The sequence below is a fragment of the Dendropsophus ebraccatus genome, chromosome 2 (assembly GCF_027789765.1).
Source record: "Dendropsophus ebraccatus isolate aDenEbr1 chromosome 2, aDenEbr1.pat, whole genome shotgun sequence".
NCBI lineage: Eukaryota > Metazoa > Chordata > Amphibia > Anura > Hylidae > Dendropsophus > Dendropsophus ebraccatus.
The window spans coordinates 97810130-97835371 of record NC_091455.1 but is presented as its reverse complement, the minus strand read 5'-3'; the positions used below and the strand labels follow the sequence as shown (position 1 = coordinate 97835371).

At 43.3% G+C, this 25242-nt stretch overlaps 1 protein-coding gene across 4 annotated transcripts in view; it reads left to right on the top strand.

Moving 5' to 3' along the window:
* Positions 1–25242, top strand: part of LOC138784579 (enoyl-CoA hydratase EchA19-like) — a 98303-nt gene that overhangs the window by 12720 nt on the left and 60341 nt on the right. For 2 of the 4 annotated variants that reach the window (XM_069960187.1, XM_069960186.1), the window contains exon 3: positions 24092–24259. In XM_069960187.1, the coding sequence (XP_069816288.1) occupies positions 24092–24259 (168 nt within the window). Of the gene's footprint in view, positions 1–2699; positions 2780–12061; positions 12185–24091; positions 24260–25242 lie in introns of those variants that run through there. The other 2 variants (XM_069960189.1, XM_069960190.1) reach the window with 2 other exon arrangements.

The following is a 25242-nucleotide window of genomic DNA, read 5'->3' as shown; positions in this document are numbered from 1 at the left end:
CACGTCATATGACAGCCATTTGCTGTCATAACTTGCTGGTAATTTGTGCAGAGATTGTAAGAGACTTTTACTATCTCGAACGTAACCTAAGTTACGAGTGACCAGAGGTTGTAACAAATTGTCAACCCAAGCGCATAAATGCTCCGTAAGGGAGCCTATTCCAGATATAATAGGGCACAGTGGTGGGGGAAGACATTTTTATGGGTCATGGGAAAAGCATGAAATATAGGAATGACTGGGTGTTGTAGAAACAGATGTTCTGAAAGTTTTTGGTCTAAAACCCCCATCTCTACGCCCTGATCTAGAAGATGCTTGAGTTGTAAACTGAACATTGGTATAGGATCTTGGTTAAAAGTTGATAGGTGGTGGCATCATGTAACATGTTGGTAATTTGACCTGTGTATAGAGACTTATCTAAGACCACCACCGATGAACCTTTGTCCGATTGACGTACTACTATATATGGATTTGAATTAAGGTCCTTCAATGCCTGACGTTCTTTATAGGTAAGGTTACTTTTATTATTGTCACAAGACATATTCAGTTGTTTTAGGTCATGTTAAATTTTGTGCTGAAACACGTCCATGCAGGGGGCACGAGAATTAATGGGATAAAATGATGGATTAGGAATCTGATAGCATCCCGATGTGCTAGTAATTCCACCCTGCATGGATGAGTCTGAGCTCTGTAAATCCAACATTGCCTGTACACGTTGTTACTCAGAAAAAGACATATACAATGGAGTAAATCCACTTCCCACGTCATTTAAATCATTAGTTTTAAAGGAGAAGTCTGGTGAAAATTTTTATTAAAATATTGTATTGCCCCCCAAAAGTTATACAAATCACCAATATACACCTATTATAGGAAATGCTTATAAAGTGTTTTTTTTCCTGCACTTACTACTGCATCAAGGCTTCACTTCCTGGATAAAATGGTGATGTCACGACCCGATTCCCAGAGCTGTGCGGGCTGTGGCTGCTGGAGAGTATGATGTCAGAGGGACACTGAGGGACACAGGGCACTGGAGGGACACTGAGCATCCCTCTGCCATCATCCTCTCCAGCAGCCACGGCCCGCACAGCTCTGAGAATCGGGTCGTGACATCACCATTTTATCCAGGAAGTGAAGCCTTGATGCAGTAGTAAGTGCAGGGAAAAAACACTTTATAAGCATTTCCCGTATTAAGTGTATGTTGGTAATTTGTACAACTTTTCGGGGGCAATACAATACTTTAATATAAATTTTCGCCGGACGTCTCCTTTAAGTGAAATGTCCCCCATGGTCTGATTAGTAATGGAGTGACCCTGGAAAAAATGTCTCTTCACTGTTAAGAGTCTTACAAACTTGTTAATTTCCTGTATTGTTTGACAAAGGACAAACCACGTTGTAGTACCTTGTGAGATTCAGTCAGGATGGTAGCCGACATGTTGTATACATCCAGTGAGGAAGGTGATCTCATTTCCCCCTCTTCTTCGGTCATGCGCCTCCCACTGTGTCAGTGTTCTCTCCTGGCTCTTCTTGTCCGTTTTTTGGCACCTGATTGCAAGCCTTGGGCTGGCCTTGATATTGCGCAACTTGGGTGCGAGGGCGATAGGATTTTCTGCTAAGTTGGCGCAACAAATTTGTCGGTGTAGGTGTCTCCACCTCTGACATTTCGGTTTGGGTGTCCGTTGAGTCGTCATCTGTGGTGCTAAAGGTCACTGATATAGGAGTGTGTGCGGATTGAGCATTTCTTGTCACAGAGCGACTAGCCCGCTGTTGACGTCGCTTCTCTTGCTAGGTATATTCAGAGTCCGACACATAATCTTTGACATCTCTATTAAACTTGGCTTTTTTTACTTCCATGATGGAAGCCTCTAGTTCAGACAATGCACAGTTAGTTTTCTCTAAAATGTCAGTATATTCCGGCAGATTGTTATATTGTTCAGATGTAGTTGTTAGAGAACTTACCGTGTCGCTGAGAGCAGAGAGTTTCTTTTCCTGTCTTGCAATTATTATGGACATAAGTGTGAACGAACACGTAGAAAGAGCCTGATTCCACTCCTGTGCATATTCCTCACCTTTAGCAAAGTTGGGAGGCTTGCGTAAACGGAGTCCACGTGGAATCATTTTTTTCTCAATGTACTGTTTCAATGTTGTGGTGTCCCACCAAATCTTTAGTTGCTGACATTTTGTCTTTTCTAAGTCCCATAGGACTTTTTTCATGTCCATGGTTTGGTGATTGCCATCATCTCCAGAAAAGACACTTGCAACCTTTAGTAGGCGGTCCACATCAGAAAGTAGGGTTGTAGTAGACATATTTGTTGCAGTTATTCTGAGGAGTATCAGTCATTAACTGGTTAAGTGGGCAATTCCACGTTGGAACCCTAATCTCAGAAGTGCTGCGCATTGGAATTGGGGCTTTATGAGAATGGCTTGGCAAGAATAGAAGGGCTTTTTTTAAAAAAAAAATCTTTTTAGCACCTACCTGAGCAAAAATATAAATAAAAAAATACCCCTCTAGGTTCATACCTTTCTTCTGTTTTTATGTTGTTTTTAACACCAAATGGCCAGTACAGAATTGTTGATGTATAAATGTTTAAATGAGACACAGATATAATAGTTTCAATGTTGATAGTGTCTGCTACAGTGAGAATGACAGTACCCATAAGGTTTGTTGTCTTATGAACCTCATGTGACACTTTGCACTATGCACTCATGCACTCATCTTTGACAGGCTAAATGAACTCTGCACATTGTACATCCCTGCAGACTGATTTGCGAACGGAAATATACAGTAAGTTACATGGACGTGATAAAGTCAACCGAAATACTTTGTGCATGTGCAGATGTGAGCTAACATGGAACCCAAACATTTACTGTATGAATTGATAAGAGTGCTACATAATATATATGCTATATAATGACACAGGGATGAATGGTGTGAACACTGCATGTCTCAGGAACTACCATGGGAAGATGCTATTTGCAGCTGCAGAGAGGACATAAATATAACTGTACCCATTCTTGCAAAAGATTTTTTTAAAATCTGCATGGTTTTGTTAGATTAATCCTTCAGTGTGCTTTTGGTGCTGTTACTACTGCTGTGGAGCTCCTGATAGTCCCCATCCTTTGTGTACAGATATTTCATACATTTCAGCAGGAGGGCCATAGCTGGACTTTTTCTGCTATCATATAGTGCTGGTGAAAGTTAGACTGCTGATCATTTAGAAAAGAATACTAATGTTTGTATATCCAAGAAAACAAACGTGTAAGGACATAATAATGCAGTTGATCATTAGCTCGGTCTTTGTCCCTTAGTTCCTAAACTTGTGGTTCCCAAACTGCTTTATTCCAGGGAAATCAGCTAGGACCCCATGCCTATGATCAATTACAAAAATATGATGGACCAATCTTTCAAAGATATGTTCCTCTGCCCTTTGTATATGGTACATACCCTAAAATGCCCACCAGCCTAAGCTATGAAAAATAAAGATCATCACTTAATGGGGTATTCCAGTGTTTTATTTAAAAAAATATATGTTACAGAGTCATGGGGGATAAAAAATAGCCCCTGCCAGCGCCCCACAGCTGTTCTCCTTTCAGTTTTTTGATCTTTTCAACAGGGTGTTGGAGTCGTGGAGTTAGAGCTAGTTTTGGCTTGGAAAAAATGTAGCTTTAAAAAAAAAAACTTTTAAAATTTTATAATTGAGTTTTCATATGGATTTTATAAATGTTCCTCATTTATTTATTTTATATTCTATCATTCTAAGACCTTTATTTATAACAACCAGAAAACCCCTTTCTCACATACATTTAGTTTCCTCCATATATCAGTAATAAAGCACTGGCCCTATTAGATAAGGGTGGTCGGGGAAAACTTGGTGGTCACTATATGGCAGCTTATTTCTGAGCTGGAAGAGTCCATTGTGTGGGGGAGCCTGTACTGTTCTTTTCCTAGATGAATGATTGTATATGAGCAGCAGTGTAATATGACGATATCCTATGTAATATGCAGCAGGCTGTTTGTGTTTGTGTGTGCACGCAATGGCTGTAGCAGTGCAGCAGGCTGTGTGTGTGTCCTATGGCTGCAGCAGGCTGTGTTTTTGTGCTATGACTGCAGCAGGCTGTGCGTGTGTGCTATGGCTGCAGCAGGCTGTGTGTGTGCTATAGCTGCAGCAGGCTGTGTGTGTGCTATGGCTGCAGCAGGCTGTGTGTATGTGTGTGTGTATGCTATGGCAGCAGCAGGCTGTGTGTGTGTGTGCGCTATGGCTGCAGCAGGCTATGTGTGTGTGCTATGGCTGCAGTAGGCTGTGTGTGTGCGCTATGGCTGCAGCAGGCTGTGTGTGTGCGCTATGGCTGTGTGTGTGTTAGAGAGAGGCAGAAATTAAAGGGTTATTCTGGGTAACAGTGAAAAATCTATATTACTATGGCTCACCCCTCTATATCATTGTTTTTTTTATCAGATACATTTTTATGTAAAAAAAATTATTTATTTATTTTTTTAAACCGAGGTTTCCCCACTTTTTCTTTATACAACAAAATGTAAAAAATACAAAAGGTACAATGAGAACATTGGCATAAAAAAACAGTATAAACATACAATCAGTAAGCACTCTATCTATCTATCTAACTGATCAGCGATTAAAGGGTTCCAAACATATATGTAATATATGTAATATAAATGTATAAAAGTATGTAATATGAATGTCCACATCCATCCATCATGGAATATACTGTTACCAACAGAATCACAGAAGTGCAAATTTCACAGATCTCTAAGTATACACTCAGATACCACTTCCAATTTGGTGTGTGACAAATCAGTGCCAGGCGGAAGAGGCTTCAGAGGGAGCACAACTGATTTTGACCAGTTAATAAGGAGTCCAGACTTAGAGCTGAAATCCTCAATTAGGGCCATAATAGGAGAGAGGGAATCCACCACATTATGAACATACAGCAGCATGTCATCTGCGTATAGTGATACACGTTCCTCCCAGGTGTCACGTCTAAAGCCTCTGAAACCTGGGGTGGCACGTAGCTTGCACGCCAATGGCTCAATCGCCAATGCAAAGAGAAGGGGGCGACAGGGGGCAACCCTGCCTGGTGCCCCGCCCCAATGCAAGGCAAGGAGACAATCCACCATTGGCCCTAATTCTGGCCATTGTCTCCTTATACAGCAGTTGTACTCAGCTAATGAAAACAGGCCCAAATCCCATTCTACGTAGCACAGCCCACAGAAAGTCCCACTCGTTGCTGTCAAAGGCTTTGACTGCATCGAGTGAGACCACGGCTGTATGAACCTCATCGTCAGTTCCCAATTGTATATTTACAAATAATCGGCGTAAATTCAGTGCCGTAGATCGATCAGGCTAAAGCCCGATTGATCCGGATGAATCAAAGAAGTGATCAGTTAATCGATTGGCCAGAGCCCTGGCAAGTAATTTAACATCATTTGTTAACAAGGATATGGGTCTGTAAGACCCAAGTTGCATGGGGTCCTTACCTGGTTTTGGGAGAACCACTACCGTGGCTTCTCGCATAGACCTAGGCAAAATACCAGCAGTTAGAGACTCCTGATAGACCCCCAATAAACGGGGCAATAGCACATCCTGATGTTTTTCATAAAATTCGTCAGGAAGGCCGTTGCAGCCAGCTACCTTTTCATTAGAAAATGTACTAAGGGCATAATCTAATTCTTCAATAGTTAAAGGTCCATCTAGAGCCTCCACCTGAGTGGTAAAGTAATGGATTGTAAATATTTATCTATGTTTTCAACAGATGATCCTAATGTAGATTTATATGTATCGGAGTAATACTTAAACAAAACATCTAAGATTGCATCATCCGTATTTACCCTATTCCCCTCTGTAGTTTGCTGTTCTGTGATATTAGATTGTCCCTCTTGTGACTTCACTATGACTGCCAGTAAATGTCCCGCACTCTCTCCCTCCTGGAAGCAACTTTGTGTTTGAAAGAACCTTTAAGAGCTGTTCGGAATACTGTGATTGGGCCTCCGTCCATCTCTGCTCATGTACCTCCACAGGGTCTGCCACCATTAGACATTCAGCTTTTTGCACTTGATCGCACATTAGATTAATAAAAGCCTTTGACTGTGATTTGTGTCAGCTAATTTTTTGTATATATATTTCCCTAACATAAGCTTCAAATGCTTCCTAAACACGGGAGGTAGAGGCAGTACCATCATAAAAGCGACTCTGTACCCACAATCTGACCCCCCCCCCCCCCAAACCACTTGTACCTTCGGATAGCTGCTTTTAATCCAACATCTGTCCAGAGTCCGTTCGGCAGGTGATGCAGTTATTGTCCTAAAAAACAACTTTAAAACTGGCAGGCAGTGCCAAACGGGAGTATCTGTGCCCTAACTTTGCACCTTCCTCTCATTATTAGGAATGCTCCAGGCAGATTGCCTCCTATTCATCACCTGTGTCAGCCCGACACATGGGCTGGATCGTTAACCACCTGTGCTATGTTCAGCATGGAGAAAATGTTCCAGTGGCATTCCTAATGAGGAAGAGGGTGGGGAGGAGGGACGGAGGGGTGGTGCAAAGTAAGGGCACAGATACTCCCGTTTGGCACGGGCTGCAAGTTTTAAAGTTGATTTTTTAAACAATAAGTGCATCACCTGCCAAACGGACCCCAGGACAGATCTTGGATTAAAAGCAGCTCTCTGACGGTACAAGCGGTTTGGGGGGGGTCAGATTGTGGGTACAGAGTCGCTTTAAAGCGAAAAAACTCTGCTATGGTTGCGGAGATAGACGAGTTCATGTCTACAAGCTGTAGCCAAAAGGTTCAGCATCCAGGGCAGTGGAATGCTATTGCCTCTACCCCCTAGCTGGAGTTGTACATGTAAAGGGGAGTGGTCAGATACACTTCTAGAAGCATATTGTATATCAGAGATGAGTGATAGCATAGATTGCGTGCCAATTGCTAAGTCTATCCTTAAAAAACGTATGGTGGGACCCTGAATAACATGTGTACATTTTAGTATTACGAACCCTCCAAAGATCACACAGCCCGCATTCCTCTATCAGCCTCGCAAGTGTAGTGGGTTGGGAGTCAGCCGGTGGACCAGCAGGATAGAACCTGTCTAAATGAGGAGATAAAACATTGTTAAAATCACCAAGTATTAATAGGGGAAGTGGGGGAGCATTAGTGATATAAGAGTACTTTTTTCAATACCACATTATTATACGGTGGGGGTATATAGAGAGCTATAAGGATAAGGGGCACTTTATAGATCTTACAATGCATACAAATATAACGCTCCTCTTTATCTATCTGGGAGTCCAAGCATACAAATAGTATGGTTCTATGTACCAATATACTAACCCCACAAGCATGGCTGGAAAATGTGGAGTGGTACGCAGCTTGTACCCAGGCTCTTTGTAATGTTTTAGTATTGTCCTCAATAAGATGAGTTTGGGAGAGGCAAATTATGGTCAGATGCACATTCTGTATATAGGAGAACACTGCACACCTCTTGGTAGCATCATTTAACCCCCAAACATTCCAGGCTAATACTGTTAATTTACCTTTTGATCCTGACATCATTACTTCTATATGGTAAGGAACTGGTACTCATCTTAACATAAGCAAGTGTGATCAGAGCCCCTATAGACAAGCTAGAGAACAGTAACAATTAAAGGGGTTGTCCAGTGTGGGGGCACTTTTTTGGGGGGACCGGGGAGGAGGTGGCTGAAATAAAAGACGTTTACTCACCTCCCCGGTTCCAGCGGCAGCTCACTCATCGCGGCGCTCCGGTCCCCGGTTCCCGACCGCTTCCGGGTGTCTGACGCCGCCCAAGACGCTACGTCTCAGGGCCGCTCAGCCACTCAGTGAAGGAGGCGAGATCTGTGTGGGGCAAACTAGCAAACTTGGCCTCAATCAAACTAAGTTCTGTTAGCAAGAAGAAAAGTATAGAGGCAAAACATAACCCAATAGGGTTATACACCTTTCATAGAGAAACTACTAATGGGACACATTTGCAACTGGTCAATGTCCCAAAAGCAAGGAGGAAAGAGCGTTGTAAAGAGCATTCATTGGAATTGAGCTATTGGAGGGCTTGTTGACGATCCTCAAAGAAGTGCGTGCGTCCTAATGCGACCACCCATAGTCATGCAGGTCAGATGAAGTAGGCAATCTTCAAATTTCGCAGTCGTCTCCGAATATCCGTAAATTGTGCCCTTCTTTTCTGCACCTCAGCGGAAAAGTCTGGATATATGGCAATTTTTATGTTGACAATGGTTAAATCATCACGATCTCTTGCAAGGCTGAGGATATTGTCCCTGTCCCTAAAATGCAGGATACAAAGCAATATTGAACGTGGAGGCGCCCCTGGAGGTGATTGTCGGAATGGCACCCTGTGTGTTTTTCTAGGCCATCTGTTTAATTAATCAGTAAGGACACGTTATGCACTACTCTTTTCATGTCCTTTGTTACAGGGGGCAGAAAGTCCTATATTTCACTGATGCGACCCTCTGCTTCTCCCAGTCTGTCTTTCATCTTGCGCATATCTTGCCTGATCAGATTAATGTCCTCTCTCACACCTCCAATTTGTGCATATAAGAAGACTGTACATTTAGTCAGGGCAGCATAGATGTTTTTAATAGTGGGCTCTTCAGTGTGAGGTACAGTGAAGAAGGCTGTAGCTGCAGTTATGGCGCCTTCTGCCTCAGTGCACATGGGTTCTGTTGTAATGTCGGCCACAGCTACCTCATCGTCAGGGGTTGCAGGCTTACCCATGCCACAGCGGTGCCATCTTGGAGCTGCTGCGCAGCTGAATTACCGGGCTTCTCTCTCTGCGACCCAACATGGTGATATTGCAACCGTTACCAGAGTCCTCCGAGATTGTGCTGCGGTGTCGTGAGCTCAGGATGGCGAGGTATTGCGCTCAAGCAGGATGATTTAGGCTGCCGGGTGCAGCAGCTCACTCACACACATCCAACTACATGAACAGCCAAGCCACGCCCCTCCCCCCCTCTATATCACTATGTGACCTCTATATTAATATGGCTGACCCCTTCATATCACTATGGCTGACCCCTCTATATCACAGGTATCTGGCATTGTTAGCAGGAAAAGACCACCTGCTTCATGACATGGTGGCTGGAGACTGACTGCTACCAATGCACACACACAGGAGAATCTGCTTTATATCTTCCCTTATTCACCCAGAAGTCGCCCCAGGATCAAGTAGGATATTACGCTGAAGCTGCTGAGCCAGATCTGCTTTCCACTGGTTGGACAAATAAGTCCCCTGGTGTCTGACTGGCCAATTCTGAAGTCGGAGTCAGAATTGGAGTGGGAGTCGGTCCTGATAAAATCCAGGAGTTGGAGTGGGAGATGCGGCTTACTGACTCCACAGCCCTGCTTCTCACTCCTTCCTTCTAAGACGAGTGCAAGGTGCTGAATTAGTCCCTCAGCCAATAACTGGCCAAGACAGGCCATTAATTAGCTGAGCCAGTAGGTCCTGCATTGAGCGCTCACCTTGGAAGCAGGACAAAGAGAAAAGATTTGGGGACTGGAAGGAGAAGGATGGGAGCTGCGGGGTACCGGGGCTAGATATACACATGCTATTTTTTCTGTTTACCTTATCTATAAAATGCTGTAATACCCTTTTAATCAGATGTCAAAATTTATTCTGATATCAGAGAGCAATAATATATTCGGACTTTATACTCTAAAAGTGGATCTCTTAAAAGACAACTCTGGTGAAAAGCTTTTTCCCAGTAATTGAAACGCACTACAAAGTTAAATACTTTTGTAATATGCTTTCAATCACCTATCTGCCCCTCTTTCCTATCTTTTCCCCCTCAACCCCCCACCAGGAAGTGAAGTAAACTCATTCTTACCTAATGAGTGTTGACCCCAGGCTTTTCTGTGGCAGCCGTTTTGTGACAATGACATCATCAAGAGGGAGGCGGGTCTAAGCCCTGTTAGGCCAGCCTCCCTTTGTCAGATAACTCAATTAAAAACCGACTACAATAGGGCTCCTACCCAGAATTAATTATTTGAATCTGTTGCTCCACTGCTGAAATAGAAGCTTTATGTTTGATACAAATCAGGGGATATGGTACATTTTTCTGAGCTATAAAAGCCCAGCAGCAGAGTTCAAAATCGGTTTCTCCTAATTCCCCAATGCACATATGTAAACACCCTATACTCACAGACCTATCTATCATTGTTGGGTTTTTGCAGACATGGGGAAGGCCCTGTGGGATTTACATCTCTGCACAAAATAATAAAGGTATTTTCTCCAAGCTTCCCTGGTGTCCTCCTGCCTTGTCTCTGTGTTCCCTGCTGACTGCAAGTTCTGCTAACACTTCCAAACCCGCCTGTGACAGCCTGCTCAGTCAATCACTGGCTGCTCCACTGTCCTGTCTCAGTCAGTGATTGGCTCAGCAGCCTAACTGAGTATACAAAAGGTAACAGCACTAACAGCCAAAAGGGCAGAAAAAATAATAAAAATTAGAGTAGTGCACGCCTCACCAGATTGAACTCAAAAAATCCGGACTCCAAACAATATAGTAAACGGAGACAGCACTTAGGTGAAGGTGAAAAAACTCGTGGCTTTATTCACACCCCTGCGACGTTTCGGCTATACACACTAGCCTTTCTCAAGCAGAAATACATAGTGTCAAACTCACACTTAAATACGTGTTCACAGCAATCAAGTAAATCACATCACATGTGCATAATTAGGATCATAATAAAGTAATACATAAACAATGTGAAAAAATAGACATCCGTATAATCGATGAACACAACAGTGACATAAGAGGCTGTATCATATACAGTATAGTGTTAATCAACATCGTGATGATATTCATCGTGTACAAATAATCACCAAAAACCTCAGTGTATACATAACTGTGTCACATGTGTCAAGAATAAAACATTTAAGGATGATGGCACCCAATTGGATGGACCCGGTGGACTGCGCCACCCTGTTAGCACACCAAGGACCAACCTCATGCCTCCCAGGCGTCACCCCACACATACATGCCGGGGAACCCCTGCGAGAGCACAGCAGCCCTGAACATCACACTGGGTAGTGTCAACATCCAGGCTGACGTGGACCCCGGTGGCCACCTAGGAAGGGACCAACAGTGTGGCCAAAAATAACTAAAACATAACCGCTGCCAATAAATAACTCACTGCAGAGACAGGTTTGAAAGTGTTGGTGATAGCTGCAGTCAACTAGGGAATGCAGCAACGAACCAGGAGGACACTGAGGGAGTGTGGAGAGGTAAACATGATCTTTATCATTTTCTAAATACTGGAGTACCCCTTTCATCAGCTGTCAGCTGTGCATCACCTATTACATGCGCAGCTAGCGACCAATGATCCAGACTTATCTAGATTGAACACTGTCTCTACTACACAGGCCGATATCTGCCAGATGCAGCCTGAGGGTGCATGCACACTACGGAATACGCGCGTAAAGGCCGCATCTCCGCCTGTGCCATAGACTCCATTCTAGGCACAGACGGATTCCGCCGTCCGTCGAAAGAATTGGCATGTTAATTCTTTTGACGGACGGCGGAATCGGCCAGGCCATAAAATGGCACGGGCGGAGATGCTTGCTGCCGCAAGCAGGGGCCAGCGACGGAATCCGCAGCGGCCTTTACACACGTATTCCGTGGTTTGCATGCACCCTGTTTTGGCAAATAATTGATCCGCGTAATAGGGCCCTAAGAAGCCCTATTGTACACTGCCTTTACTTTAATCAGCAAAAAACTGCTGACAGGTCTGACAGATCTGTTAAAAAGTATTCAAACGTAAACGGCAAACAGCCCAATAAGAGAAACCTGCAGTTTCATTTTATACCATATGATAGGTTTTTGGACTGATAGTTGTGCAGTTTAACCTAGCAAACACCAAAGGTATCGTGTTTTATAGCTCATATCCATTTAAATATTAAAGGGAAACTGATAGCACAGCTATGCATGTATCCGTGCTGCTAGTTTCCTGTAGCCTATTACACTAGTATTGCATATATACCTTCTACTGCTCTGTGATCCGGCGTGCAAGTAAAAAATTTACTTTCTTTCAGGCAAACAGTGTCACAGAGACAGGTCTTTGACACTGTCAGCAGCCGCCCCGCTCTCCAGCCATCATTCCCACCTCCTCCAGAATTATTTAGTTTGGCTCACATTGATATACCACACAGCCGAAAGTAACCCACCTCTGTGATACTGTCAGCCCGAAAAAAAGTTACTTTTTACCATCATGTTGGAAGACACAATTGTGGTGAAGCTATATATGTGATGCCTGTGTTATAGGCAACTGGAAACTGGCTTCCCCTTTAATCTTAATTTAAAACTTAAAGGGGCTGTCTGGGATAAATTGATAATTGGGTATCCTGCGGGGCTGCAGAGGTCATGTCACTAATGTATACTTACCTGTCCCTCTCCCCCAAAAATGCCGGGTCTGAAGCCACCCAGTCTCCGGCACTGTCAGTGTTTTGGAAACATTTGGTGATGTGCTGCTCCCTCCGGAAATGGCCGGTCATGGTCAGCATAGATAGTATACGATCTATGCTGAGTGGCTGTTTTCGGAGGGAGCAAAAAGTCACTGAATGTTTCCAATCAGCAGCAGAGAGCAGGTGGCCCAAGATCAGGCACTTGCAGGGGAGCTAGACAGGTCAATATATATGACTGAAATGTTGTTTACAGCCTTGGAAGAATACCCAATTATCAATTTATCTTGGACAACCCCTTTAATTTATTTAAAAACTGTATTTAAAGTTTCACTGTCGTTATAAAAAAAAGTTTTGACATGTCAGTGAAGACATGTCATAAGTTTTTTTTCTCAATTCTGTATTTTATTTTAAAGTAGTTGCAGTTACAAGAGATATTTTGGCTTTTTCATGTATATATCTTAAACAATAGTAACATTGAGTAGATGTTTAACGATCAGTCCAACAGAGGATAAAGAATTACAATAATGCAACTGCTGTCCACATTCTGGAGATGGTCAGTCCCAGTGCAAGAGTCCGACCTAAGAGTCCGCTTCAATATTGCTCATAATTCAGTTAGTAAATCAGAGCGTCTGGTCTAGATAGTTTCATATTGTATATTGAAGCGGGTAAAGGCGCAATCTATGAGCTATATCTATCAGCGCTTGCTGAATTGTCTTTTGTGGTATTTTAGGTGGGTTTGTGTCTTCAAGCAATGTGTAGCAGATTTAGTAGTTAAACACTTTAACATGTAGGAAAAGCAACAATAGAACTTAATGCCTTTACTGTATCAAAAGAATTATTTTCATTCACCCAGTGTGTGACAAAAAGAAAATGGAAGGAAAGAGGAAAAAAAAGGGGGGAGATATGTAGCAGCTGTATGCCATGGAGCCCAGGTTCTCTGAAACTCGGTTCTCGTATAGTTTAGCACACTTGTTACCTGTTTGAGACGGCAAATTTGGTTGACCTTCTCTACCCATTGTTGTTGCGACAGGGCCACCTGACTCAGCAAGTGCAATGGAATCAAAAGTTTTGCTGCTGATAGCAGATGTGCCTGCAGTGAGTTCTTATAAAGAGGGAAGGTCTTACTAGGAAGGCCCAATGTGACCAGTTACATAGTTAATTTAGTCTGGGAGGCACTTACTTTGTTTATCGCTTCCTCAATCATAGTCCAAAAGGGGACAAATTTCTGGGCAAGTCCATTAGATGTGGTATAGAGTGCCTTTATCTGTTTTACATCGCCAGCACATGTCAGAGACGCCCATGCGGTATAAATGTTCTGGTGTTTTATACCACCTAGATAACAGCTTATAGTGGTTTTCTTGGGTCCTTACACATTGGGAAAAACATTTTGAAAAACCTTGGGAATTAGCCAATATTGTAGATCGTTCCTTTTCTGTAAATTTTCTATGTAAGTCCATTTCCAATGACAAGAGGAGCCTTGTGATTGTTCTTTCAACAGGTGGTCAACGTACCTGGTCAGTTTATGTTTGATGGTGACTCTGGAGGCAAAAAAGCGTTCCAACCAATTCAGCTCCCTCAATTTGGTATGAGACTTAAGGAAGGTTTCAGCTATGTGTGTGATGTGATGTATTTGGAGGATGTTTGGCTTGAATGGGGATAGGATTTCTTGTAGTGCACCCGAAGATGGGGGCTTAGTGTCCTTAAGTAAAGATCCAAGTGTAACATGGTTCAATTTTTCCCAGATTGGCTCGTGAGACACAAGTTCTGGATTAACCAGATATGGTAATAGCATACTCGGTGTCAATGAGGGAGGTGATGGCGTATGCATGGGTGAAGAGATGAAGTTTAGCCTCACAGAGAGTGTGCCTTTTTGGAAAGAATTCTTTATGGTTTTCACCTCCGCTCTAGTGGGAAGCCAAAGAAGCTTGTGACCTTTTACACCTAGTTGTACATACTCCAACTCTTTACCCACTAGTAGGCTCCTATTGGATGCCACGTCCACCCACCTCTGTAGGTGAGGGGCTTGGTAAAGGAATTCTATATTTGGGAGTCCTAGACCTCCAGTTTGTCTCTGTTGTGAGAGCATTTTATCTGAAAGCCTAAGCTTTCTCCATAAAAAACTGGAAAACAGTGTCTTCCACCTGAGGAGGTATGATCATGGCAATTCCATCAGGAGCATTTGTAGTGTGTATAAAAGTGAGGGGAGTATATAGGTTTGCAGCAAGTTTCTACCACCCATTCATGAAAGGTATGGTATAGTAAAGGAATGCATCAGCTTCTTAAACTTCTTGTATAGCGGAGGGAAGTTTATGGTGTAGAGTTGTGATAGGTCTCTGGGTAAGTTAATGCCTAAGTACTTGATGGAGGTGTTTGACTAATGGAAGGGTGAGTTGCTTTTTAAAGAGTCTGCTAGGATTCTGGACAGGGTGACATTCTGTATCTCAGATTTGTTGTACACCTTGAGGCTGGGTTCTCACTACGTATATTTCAGTCAGTATTGTGGTCCTCATATTGCAACCAAAACCAGGAGTGGATTAAAAACACAGAAAGGATCTGTTCACACAATGATGAAATTGAGTGGATGGCCGCCATTTAATGGCAAATATTTGCTGTTATTTTAAAACAACGGCTGTTATATTGAAATAATGGCAATTGTTTACTGTTATATGGCGGCCATCCACTCAATTTCAACATTGTGTGAACAGATCCTTTCTGTGTTTTTAATCCACTCCTGGTTTTGGTTGCTATATGAGGACCACAATACTGACTGTAATATACGTAGTGTGAACCCAGCCTGAAATTGGAAAGGCTTCCAAAGTGATTGAATATCAGATTTTATCTCAGAGAGCTCATGCAATATAGGGTCGAGCGTTGTCTGTAGTGAGCGCTGTATAGCCTGGGTGACTGTTTTCCGTAGCAGAGCCTTAGTGATCTGGATCTCTGCTCCCCCGCCTGTAGCTTGTGCGTCTGAGCCACTGTCTTCTGCCTCTGTGTCTTCAGCGTGTTCTTGTTCACTGACTTCCGTCAGCGACATCTTGGATGTGTGCACGGGGCTGCGTCCCGTCTTTTTATTCAGGAATTTGCCCAGGTCTGCCTGTCCCCTGAGAGATCTTGGGGTGCCTGGGGTGTTCCTGATCTTCTCCTTGTTATTTCTGCTCATGTTGGTGCAGTTTGGTTGCCTCGGTCAGTCGATTGCTGAGGAGAGCTGGTCTAACATGCAGCCATCCTGCTCTGCATTTCATAAGTTTTGATCAGTCTGAGTCTACGTGTTCAGACCCTGACCGATCGTGAGAACGACTCTTAGTGAAGTCCTATCCCGGCTCTGTGTCACGTTTTGAATCATAATGAAAGTCTATGAACTCGACTCTTTTCACTGACCCAGAATGGGGAGCAGGCCATGCCGTAGCATAGTCTTCTCCCGGCTCATCCTCACAATTGGTCAGGGTCTGAACACTGGACCGATCAAAACTTTTCACTTGCTAAAACTTTTTTATAACGACAGTGACACTTTAAAGTTTTGTTCAAAGTGTGAGACAGCTACAATATTGTGTTGTATTGTATATGGAGGTCTAAATTGAACAATGGGAAATCAATGTACTAGATTTATATTGCCTTTATCCTGTCTTGTAGCTGATCTAGAAAAGAACCAGACATTTAGTATTTACACAAAAAATTGAGAAAGGGAGAAACCACATAGCTAAGACGTTACATGTAATAGTTGCTTTAAAGGGAACCTGTCACCCCCGTGCCGAGCTGACAGGCTCCCGACCGCCGTTAGAGCACCCTATACTCACGTGATCCCGCCGGGTCCCGCTTCTGGATCCAGTCGGGTCACAGAGATCTCAGCCGCTGCAGCCCGGCACGCGCGCTGAGAGATGAGTCCAACGCTCATAGAGAATGACGGAGCTCTGGACTCTTCTGTCATTCTCTATGAGTGTTGGACTCATCTGAGGAGCGCGCGCGCCGGGCGCCGATATCTCCGTGACCCGACCATCTCCAGAAGCGGGCCCGGCGGGATCACGTGAGTAAAGGGGGCTCTAACGGGGGGTCAGGAGCCTGTCACCCCGTCACCGGGGGTGACAGGTCCTCTTTAAGATATTGGATGTCACCTTTGTAATAAACCACATAACTCTATACCCTGAGTATTAAGTACAAATTGCTGCAGGGTTGGTGATTTTCCATTGTGCACTGCATTATTATGGCAGGTGTTGGAATTGCGTCATTGAGCCCTCCACAATGAGTTGAGTGTGGAATGATGATCTTTAGTTATTTTACATTGTAGTGGCTGATAAAAGTAGCAGGAGTTATTCCAAATACTGCACAGCTCTCTCTGAAACTTTTTTTTTTTTACACAGTTGTCAGCCATCGGACGCTTACAGATTTTACACATAGTGATGCACGTTTGGCAGCAGATGATTTTCGGTGAGGACCATAACACGCGATCAGCCGATGATCACTGGCATCGGCTGATCGTTGTCTCTATTACACTGAGCTGTAATCTGCTGAATCAGCCTGATTCATCTGATTATCGCACTGTGTAATAGGGCCCTTAGGGCTCTTATACACACGTATGTATCTGACAAATTGGGAAGACCTTTTATTTCATACCATAGGTGAAGTATAGATGGGCAATCAGGGTCTAACATCTGATCCAAAACTGTTTGTTTTCATAAGCATACTTGTTGACTTTAGAGTACTGTGGTTAATCTACCTAGACACCCGCATCATTCTATTTATGCTTGTTTGGCTACCAAATGTTTGGCCAAAATAAACAGATCTGTATCCTTGTAGTTTAGCAGTTCAGTATTAAGAAACATTAGAAGGGATATGTTAAAGACTTGCATCCCACTGCTACTTAGACTTTTAGCTGGTTAATAACAGGTAGATAAATTACATTACATTACATTATTTCAGGAATCTTCAATCTGCATAGATATCTTATAAGTATGTTTTCTAAAACAGTCTCTGAAGAAGGTAATCTGGAGTATACAGTAGTGTTACATTGTTTGTATCCTGCAAGCTTTAGTTGTCCAGGATTTATTTAGAGCGCTCATTGTGTTCTCAGGCCTGGTCACATGACCAATCGGCCTGTGGTTTCTTTACTTTTTGTGATGTCATGTTCCCTGTCTGTTTCCTGTTCCTGCCAGTGACGGGACAGTGAGTCAGGACGGTGTAGTTATGCATTCCTCACAGACTCTTTGGAAAATAAAAGGTGGAATCTGATTGGTTGCAAGGGGAAACTGAGACAGTTTCACTTTACACCATGTTTGATAAATCTCCCCCTATGTGTAATTGTGGTTATGTAATGTATACAGTGCTGTCCGAAAGTATTGGCACACCTGAAATTATGTCAGATAATACTCAATTTCTTCCAGAAAATGATTGCAATCTCAAATGATTTGGTATTAATCTCTTCATTTAATTTCTCTTCAATGGAAAACCACAAAAAGAATTGTCAAAAAGCCAAATTGGATATAATTCCACACCAAACATAAAATAGGGGGTGGACAAAAGTATTGGCACCCTTAGAAAAATCATGTAATGCTTCTTTTATTTGTGTAATTACCAGCACCTATTACATACCTGTGCCACATGGTGGTGGCAATAACTAAATAACACTTGCAGCCAGTTGAAATGGATTAAAGCGATACCCACAATTTGACCCCCCCACCCCCCCCAACCGCTTTTAGCTGCTTTTAATCCAAGTTCTGTCCTGCGGTCTGTTCCGCAGTTGTCCTAAAAAAAAACAACTTTTAAAGTGGCAGCCCCATGCCCAACGGGCGTGGCTTAGATTGTTTATGCATTAGGCTGGCACAACCTCTCTGTCCCTCCTCCCCGCCCTCTTCATCATTAGGAATGCTCTCGGCAGATGGCCTCCTATTCCCCACCTGTGTCAGCCCGGCACATGGGCTGGATCGTTGGGCCACCTGTGCAATGTTCAGCATGGAGAAAATGTTCCAGTGGCATTCCTAATGATGAAGAGGGTGGGGAGGAGGGACAAAGGAGTGTTGCAAAGTTAGGGCATAGATACTCCCTTTTGGCATGGGCTGCAAGTTTAAAAGTTGTTTTTTAGGACAATAACTGCATCACCTGCCGAACAGACCCCAGGACAGATATTGGTTTTAAAGCAGCTATCCGAAGGTACAAGTGCTTTGGGGGGGTCAGATTGTGGGTACAGAGTCTCTTTAAAGTTGACTCAACCTCTGTCCTGTGTCCTTATGTGTAGAGATGATCGAACATCGGAAAATCTTAGGTTCTATAGAACTATAGAACCTTCCGCATTTGATTCCTGATGCCTTCCCGCTCCGCGGGGAAGGAAGAGACAGCCCGGGTACCGCCTGAAATTCTAGGATTCAGCCTATTACGTGGGCTAAATCCCGGAAATCCAAGCCGTACCTGGGCTGTATCCTCCTTCCCCACAGATCGGGAAGGCATCGGGAATCAAATGCGGAAGGTTCGACAAGGTTCGAGTTCGATAGAACCTAAGATTTTCTGATGTTCAATCATCTCTACTTGTGTGTACCACATTGAGCATGGAGAAAAGAAAGAAGACCAAAGAACTGTCTGAGGACTTGAGAAGCACAATTGTGAGGAAGCATGAGCAATCTCAAGGCTACAAGTCCATCTCCAAAGACCTGAATGTTCCTGTGTCAACCGTGTGCAGTGTCATCAAGAAGTTTAAAACCCATGGCACTGTGGCTAACCTCCCTAAATGTGGACGGAAAAGAAAAATTGACTAGCGATTTCACTGAAAGATTGTGCGGATGGTGGCTAAAGAACCTTGACTAACATCCAAACAGGTTCTAGCTGCCCTGCAGTCCAAGGGTACAACAGTGTCAACTCGTACTATCCGTCAGCGTCTGAATAAAAAGGGACTTTATGGTAGGAAACCCAGGAAGACCCCACTTCTGACCCAGAGACATAAAAAAGCCAGGCTGGAGTTTGCCAAAACCTACCTGAGAAAGCCAAAAAATTTTTGGAAGAATGTTCTCTGGTCAGATGAGACAAATGTAGAGCTTTTTGGGAAAAGGCATCAACAGGTTTACAGGGGAAAAAAAGAGGCCTTCAAAGAAAAGAACACGATCCCTACAGTCAAATATGGCAGAGGTTCCCAGATGTTTTTGGGTTGCTTTGCTGCCTCTGGCACTGGACTGCTTGACCGTGTGCATGGCATTATGATGTCTGAAGACTAGCAACAAATTTTGCAGTATAATGTAGGGCCCAGTGTGAGAAAGCTGGGTCTCCCTCAGAGGTCAGGGGTCTTCCAGCAGAACAATGACCCAAAACACACTTCAAAAAGCACTAGAAAATGGTTTGAGAGAAATCACTGGAGACTTCTTCAGTGGCCAGCAATGAGTCCAGACCTGAATCCTATAGAACACCAGTGGAGAGATCTCAAAATGGCAGTTTGGAGAAGGCACCCTTCAAATCTCAGGGACCTGGAGCAATTTGCCAAAGAAGAATGGTCTAAAATTCCATCACAACATTATAAGAAACTCTACCAGCCTATAGAAAATGAAATTGTGGCACTCACCCAATCTTTTCTTCAAGCTTTACTGTAGTTCACTGAACAATGGTGCATACAGTGGCGGCCATTTCGTGCTCAGGCGCACCTCATGTTAGCCGTGACGAAGTGCGCCTGCGCACGAAACGGCCGTCGCTGTATGCACCATTGTTCGTCCTCCCTCACCTGTCCCGCGTCCTAGTGACTTTTAGGTTCAGTAAACTACAATAAAGCTTGAAGAAAAGACTGGGTGAGTGCCGCAATTTCATTTTCTATGCGCTGGTACTGTTTATGAACTGTGTGCTTCCCACCAGATCAGAGTCAATATGCCTATGCCGCAGTGAGTGATTATTTGGTGTAGTGCTGGTCCGTGTGCATTTCTTCGTGGATCTATATTGTAAGAAACTCATTGATGGTTACCGGAAGTGGTTGTTCGCAGTTATTTTGTCTAAAGGTTGTGCTACCAAGTATTACGCTGAGGGTGCCAATACTTTTGTCCGGCCCATTTTTGGAATTTTGTGTAAAATGATCAATGATTTGACTTTTTTTCATTCTCTTGTGTTTTTCATTGCGAGCAAAATAAATGAAGATATATGGCCAACACTGTATAGTATGTGTGTTGTGTATATGATGTATGTAACGTGCACAGCATATGTGTTATGTGCACAGATTATCTGCCAAAAATTTGAAGCCAAAGCCAGGAATGGATTTGAAAATCTCAGATTTGAAATCTCAGACTTTCCTTTATGACCTAATCTCTGTTTGTAGTCTGTTTCTGGCTTTGGCTTCAAATCTTTGGTAGATAATCTTTCTGTGTAAATGGACTGTAAGCCAGGGTATTTTGGTAATGGGTAAAGGGAATTATTTTCTAGGGTATTGATGGTATGTATATATATATGTGCGTATATATATATATATATATATATATATAGGTACCTTGATTTAAGAGTAACTTGGTTTAAGAGCGTTTTGGTTTAAGAGCTCACAGTTTTTCAAAACTGTGACTTGGTTTAACAACTCCCAGTACTGGGTGGGAGTGCGAGTGGAGGAGGGGCATGGTCTGCATAGCGGGGTCTACAGCACTGTACTCTGACCCAGGAAGTCTCCCTCACCTTCCAAATCATAGTAGATCCACTTCAGGCTGGGGCTTACATCAGGGGACAGGACTGTGGAGGTAATCTCTTCATAGCTGTAACCCCTCTCTCCCCGGACAGAGATTACTGCATGTATGTGCCCACATCTGCCCTGCTCATTCCTCCCTGCTCCCTGCAGTCTCTGTCAGCCCTTGTGTTTCCCATTCTCTCCATTACTGTACAGTAACTTATAATATCACATATTCTGCTGTTTCTGAATGTTTGTTTCATTTGTTTTACATGTTATTCAGAATAATAAATCATTATTTTTGGGGTGTGGAACCAATTGTTTGCATTTCTATGATTTCTTATGGGAAAATTTGCTTTGGTTTCAGAGTGGATTTGCATTACACGCACGGTCCACGAACGAATTCTACTCGTAATCCAAGGCACCACTGTATATACATACATACATATACATAGGATATATCTTTATTGGCAATACAGGGCCTTTAACCCTTTGAGGACCAGGCCCAAAATGACCCAGTGGACCGCGCAAATTTTGATCTTAGTGCTTTCGTTTTTCCCTCCTCCCCTTCTAAGAGCTCTAGCACTCTCAGTTTTCTATCTACAAGCCATGTAAGTGCTTGTTTTTTACAGGAATAGTTGTACTTTGTAATGGCGTCATTCATTTTACCATAACATGTATGATGGAATTCCAAATATATTATTTATGAAGATATAAATAGGTGAAATCGTAAGAAAGAATGCAATATGGTAACGTTTGGGGGGTTCCTGTGTCTACGTAATGCACTATATGGTAACAGCGACATGATACAATTATTCTATAGGTCAGCCCGAACACAACCATATGCAGGTTTACACAGATTCTCTAATGTTATATATTTTTTTTTTTATGAAATCCTTTTTTTTGGCAATTAAATATTAATAAAATGGGCTTATTGTGACGCTTATAACGGTTTTATTTTTTCACCTATGGGGCTGTATGGGGTGTAATTTTTTCCGCCATGATCTCTAGTTTTTATTAATACCATATTTGTGAAGATCGGACGTTTTGATCACTTTTTATTGATTTTTTTAAATATATAATGTAACATAAAATCGTTAATCTGCGCACTTTTTCCCCTCTTTTCGTGTACGCCGTTTACCGGTCGCAATGACGCTTGTTATATTTTAATAGATCGGACAATTACGCACGCTACGGTATATTATATGTTTATCTATTTATTCATTTTTATATGTTTTATTTATATAATGGGAAAGGGAGGTGATTTAGACTTTTATTGGGGGAGGGGTTTTGGGGTAGTGTGTTAGTGTTTTGAACTTTTTTTTTTTTACACTTTTGAAGTCCCTTTGGGGGACTTGTACATACATTACTTTGATTTATACACTGATGAATGCTATGCCATAGGCACAGCATTGATCAGTGTTATCGGCGATCTGCTCATTGAGCCTGCCTGTGCAGGCTCAGTGTAGCAGATCGCCGATCGGACCGCATGGAGGCAGGTAAGAGACCTCCAGCAGTCCGTTTCAACGATCGGGACCCCCGCAGTCACACTGCGGGGGTCCCGATCGGTAAGTGACAGGGGACTCCCCCTGTCACTTACACTTAAACGCTGCGGTCGCGCCGCGATCGCGGCGTTTAAGGGGTTATTGACACGCGGCAGCGCAATCGCTGCAGCGTGTCATTACCGGTGAGGTCCCGGCTGCTCACTGCAGCCGGCCCCCACCTCCTATGAAGCGCGCTCCGCTCCGGAGCGCGCTTAATAGCGGGAATAACACCCATGACGTAAGGTTACGTCATGGGTCGTCTGGGGACAGACTTCCATGACGTAACCCTACGTCCAGGGTCGTCTAGGGGTTAAAGCATGCACGAGAGAATGGTTTTAAGGGCTTATTCCCACATTACGGACAATGTGCTATGGAATGGAGTTTGTACTGTAGTTCCCGGTATCATGTATCATGATGATGCTGGGAGCTCCGAAACTGTACTGTCCGTGACTAATTAAAGTCTATGGGTCTGGAAATCCGTCCGGATTTCCTGATAGGAAATCCGGGTGGTTTTTCCGTACGTTTAAAGGGGGCCTAACAAAAGATGTGTCGGCCACCAGGCACAGGAGGATGCTGTGTGTGCTGGGTCCTGCCCTACCAGAGCGGCGTACGTCTTCTTTCTCCTGAGCCAGGCACAGTAACGTAATTTCATTGCGCACCGCCTGCTGGAGAAGACTGGAACAGACTACATGAGAGAGAAGAGGACCTGAGCAGCGTGGCAACAGAAGAAACGTGAGTAGAATGTTTATTTCTTTTATTTGGTACAGACTACCAGAGGCATCATCAGGGGTTAATTATGGCTATCAGGGGCACCACTGTGGGTTAACATCAGCTACCAGGGACCTCCGTGGGAGTTAAAGGGGTTATCCAGTGCTACAAAAACATGACCACTTTCTTTCAGAGACAACACGACTCTTGTCTCCAGTTCAGGTGTGGTTTGCAGTTAAGCTCTATTCACTCCAATGGAACTGAGCAGCAAAACCCCGACCAAGCTGGAGACAAGAGTGGGGCTGTTCCTGGAAGAAAGTTACCATGTTTTTGTAGCGTTGGATAAGCCCTTTAACTACATCTACCAGGTCAGGGCGTATGTACCTTCCACGCTGCTCCATGATCTGGCATCTTCCTTAAAAACGTTCTATCTCCCGGGCTGACTGTGTCACAGAGGTGGGTCTATGACAGTGCCAGCACCTGATCTATAGTGTCAGGCCCCTGCCCCACCTCCTCCAGAGTGATTGACAGCCAAAGGAAGCGGGTAACAGCTCGAAGATACTGCATCGGCTGGGGAGTGGGGCGGCATGAGACTGTTTGGAGCTGGGATAAAGCCCGGGGATAAAGAATGTTTTTTTAGGAAGACACCAGATCACAGAAGAGGGTGGAAAGTAACATACACACTGCCCATGTGATCGCAATGGGAAACTGGCAGCGCTGATATATGCATACATGCTTCCCTTTAATGCAGAATGCAAGTCTAGTCCGGTAATTTTTCTTTTGTTCTTTCCCTGTGTTGTGTAGGCAATATGAATGTCATTACAGAAAGACATGGCACTATTTTAACAATTGGCATTAACAGGCCTGAAGCAAGAAATGCTGTAAATCCAGAGACTGCATCCCAGCTGGTCCAAGCATTTGATGAATTTGAGAAGGACCCATTCCTTACAGCAGCTGTTCTCCATGGATTGGGTGAGTGTCATTTTATTGATACTTGAATTTATATTTAAACCCAATATCCCAGTTCTCCCTAAGTCGTATTTTCCAGGTTGTAGGGTAGGATAAGTTTTCTGGTATTGGTCCTTACACTTTACACTTGTTTTAGTTTTCCTTTTGCCTTTATGTGAGTTTTGGAAAGTGCCTAGTGCTTTGTCAGTAGTACATGAGGTTGGGTTGATACTCTTGCTAACTGCACAAAAATAACACCATGAGTCATCAGTGGAACAGACAGATATTTAAATGATAGAACAACTCATACTAATGGTTTTATTGAGACAAAAAATACTCAGAATAACTTCATGATATTGGCTATTGCTTTGTAAGTAGACAGTGGTAGGAAATCCACAGCTCCAAGATATATACAACTCAATCTTTATTGAGAAATCCTCATAAAAGTTATGAAGATTTCTCAATAAAGAGAGAGTTTTATATATGATGGAGCTATGAATTTCCTACCATTGTCTACTTTCATGAACACCAGATGACGGCCCAAGGTTATATGATTCACCTGTTTGTTTCTGGGAACCAGGTACTTATTTGGACGCCATTCATACAGTGAGATGACACTCTCCTTGCTTCTTTCAATTCTTTTTGCTTAGCATTTTGTTGAAAGTTTGTTAAATGGATCTTTGGGTACAGCTCTCCCACAGAGTGTCATCCAAATGCTGTCATGGGCTGTGCACAGTGCAGGGAGCCATACAATACTATACAGTACAATACTGTCTGCAATTGTGGTGCAAAGGACCTTAGTCTTTGGGTTCTACCTATTTTTATACTAAAACTGGCACTTTGCATAGAGAGATGTCCCAGCTAGAACCATACTGGGTGCTGCAAGTAAGAGTTTACTTCATTATTTGTAACACTTCACTATACAAAATGGTGTCAAACGTGAAAGAACTTTTCAAGTTTCCTAAGTCACTGGTGATAACACGCGTAGTATAAATGATATTTTATAA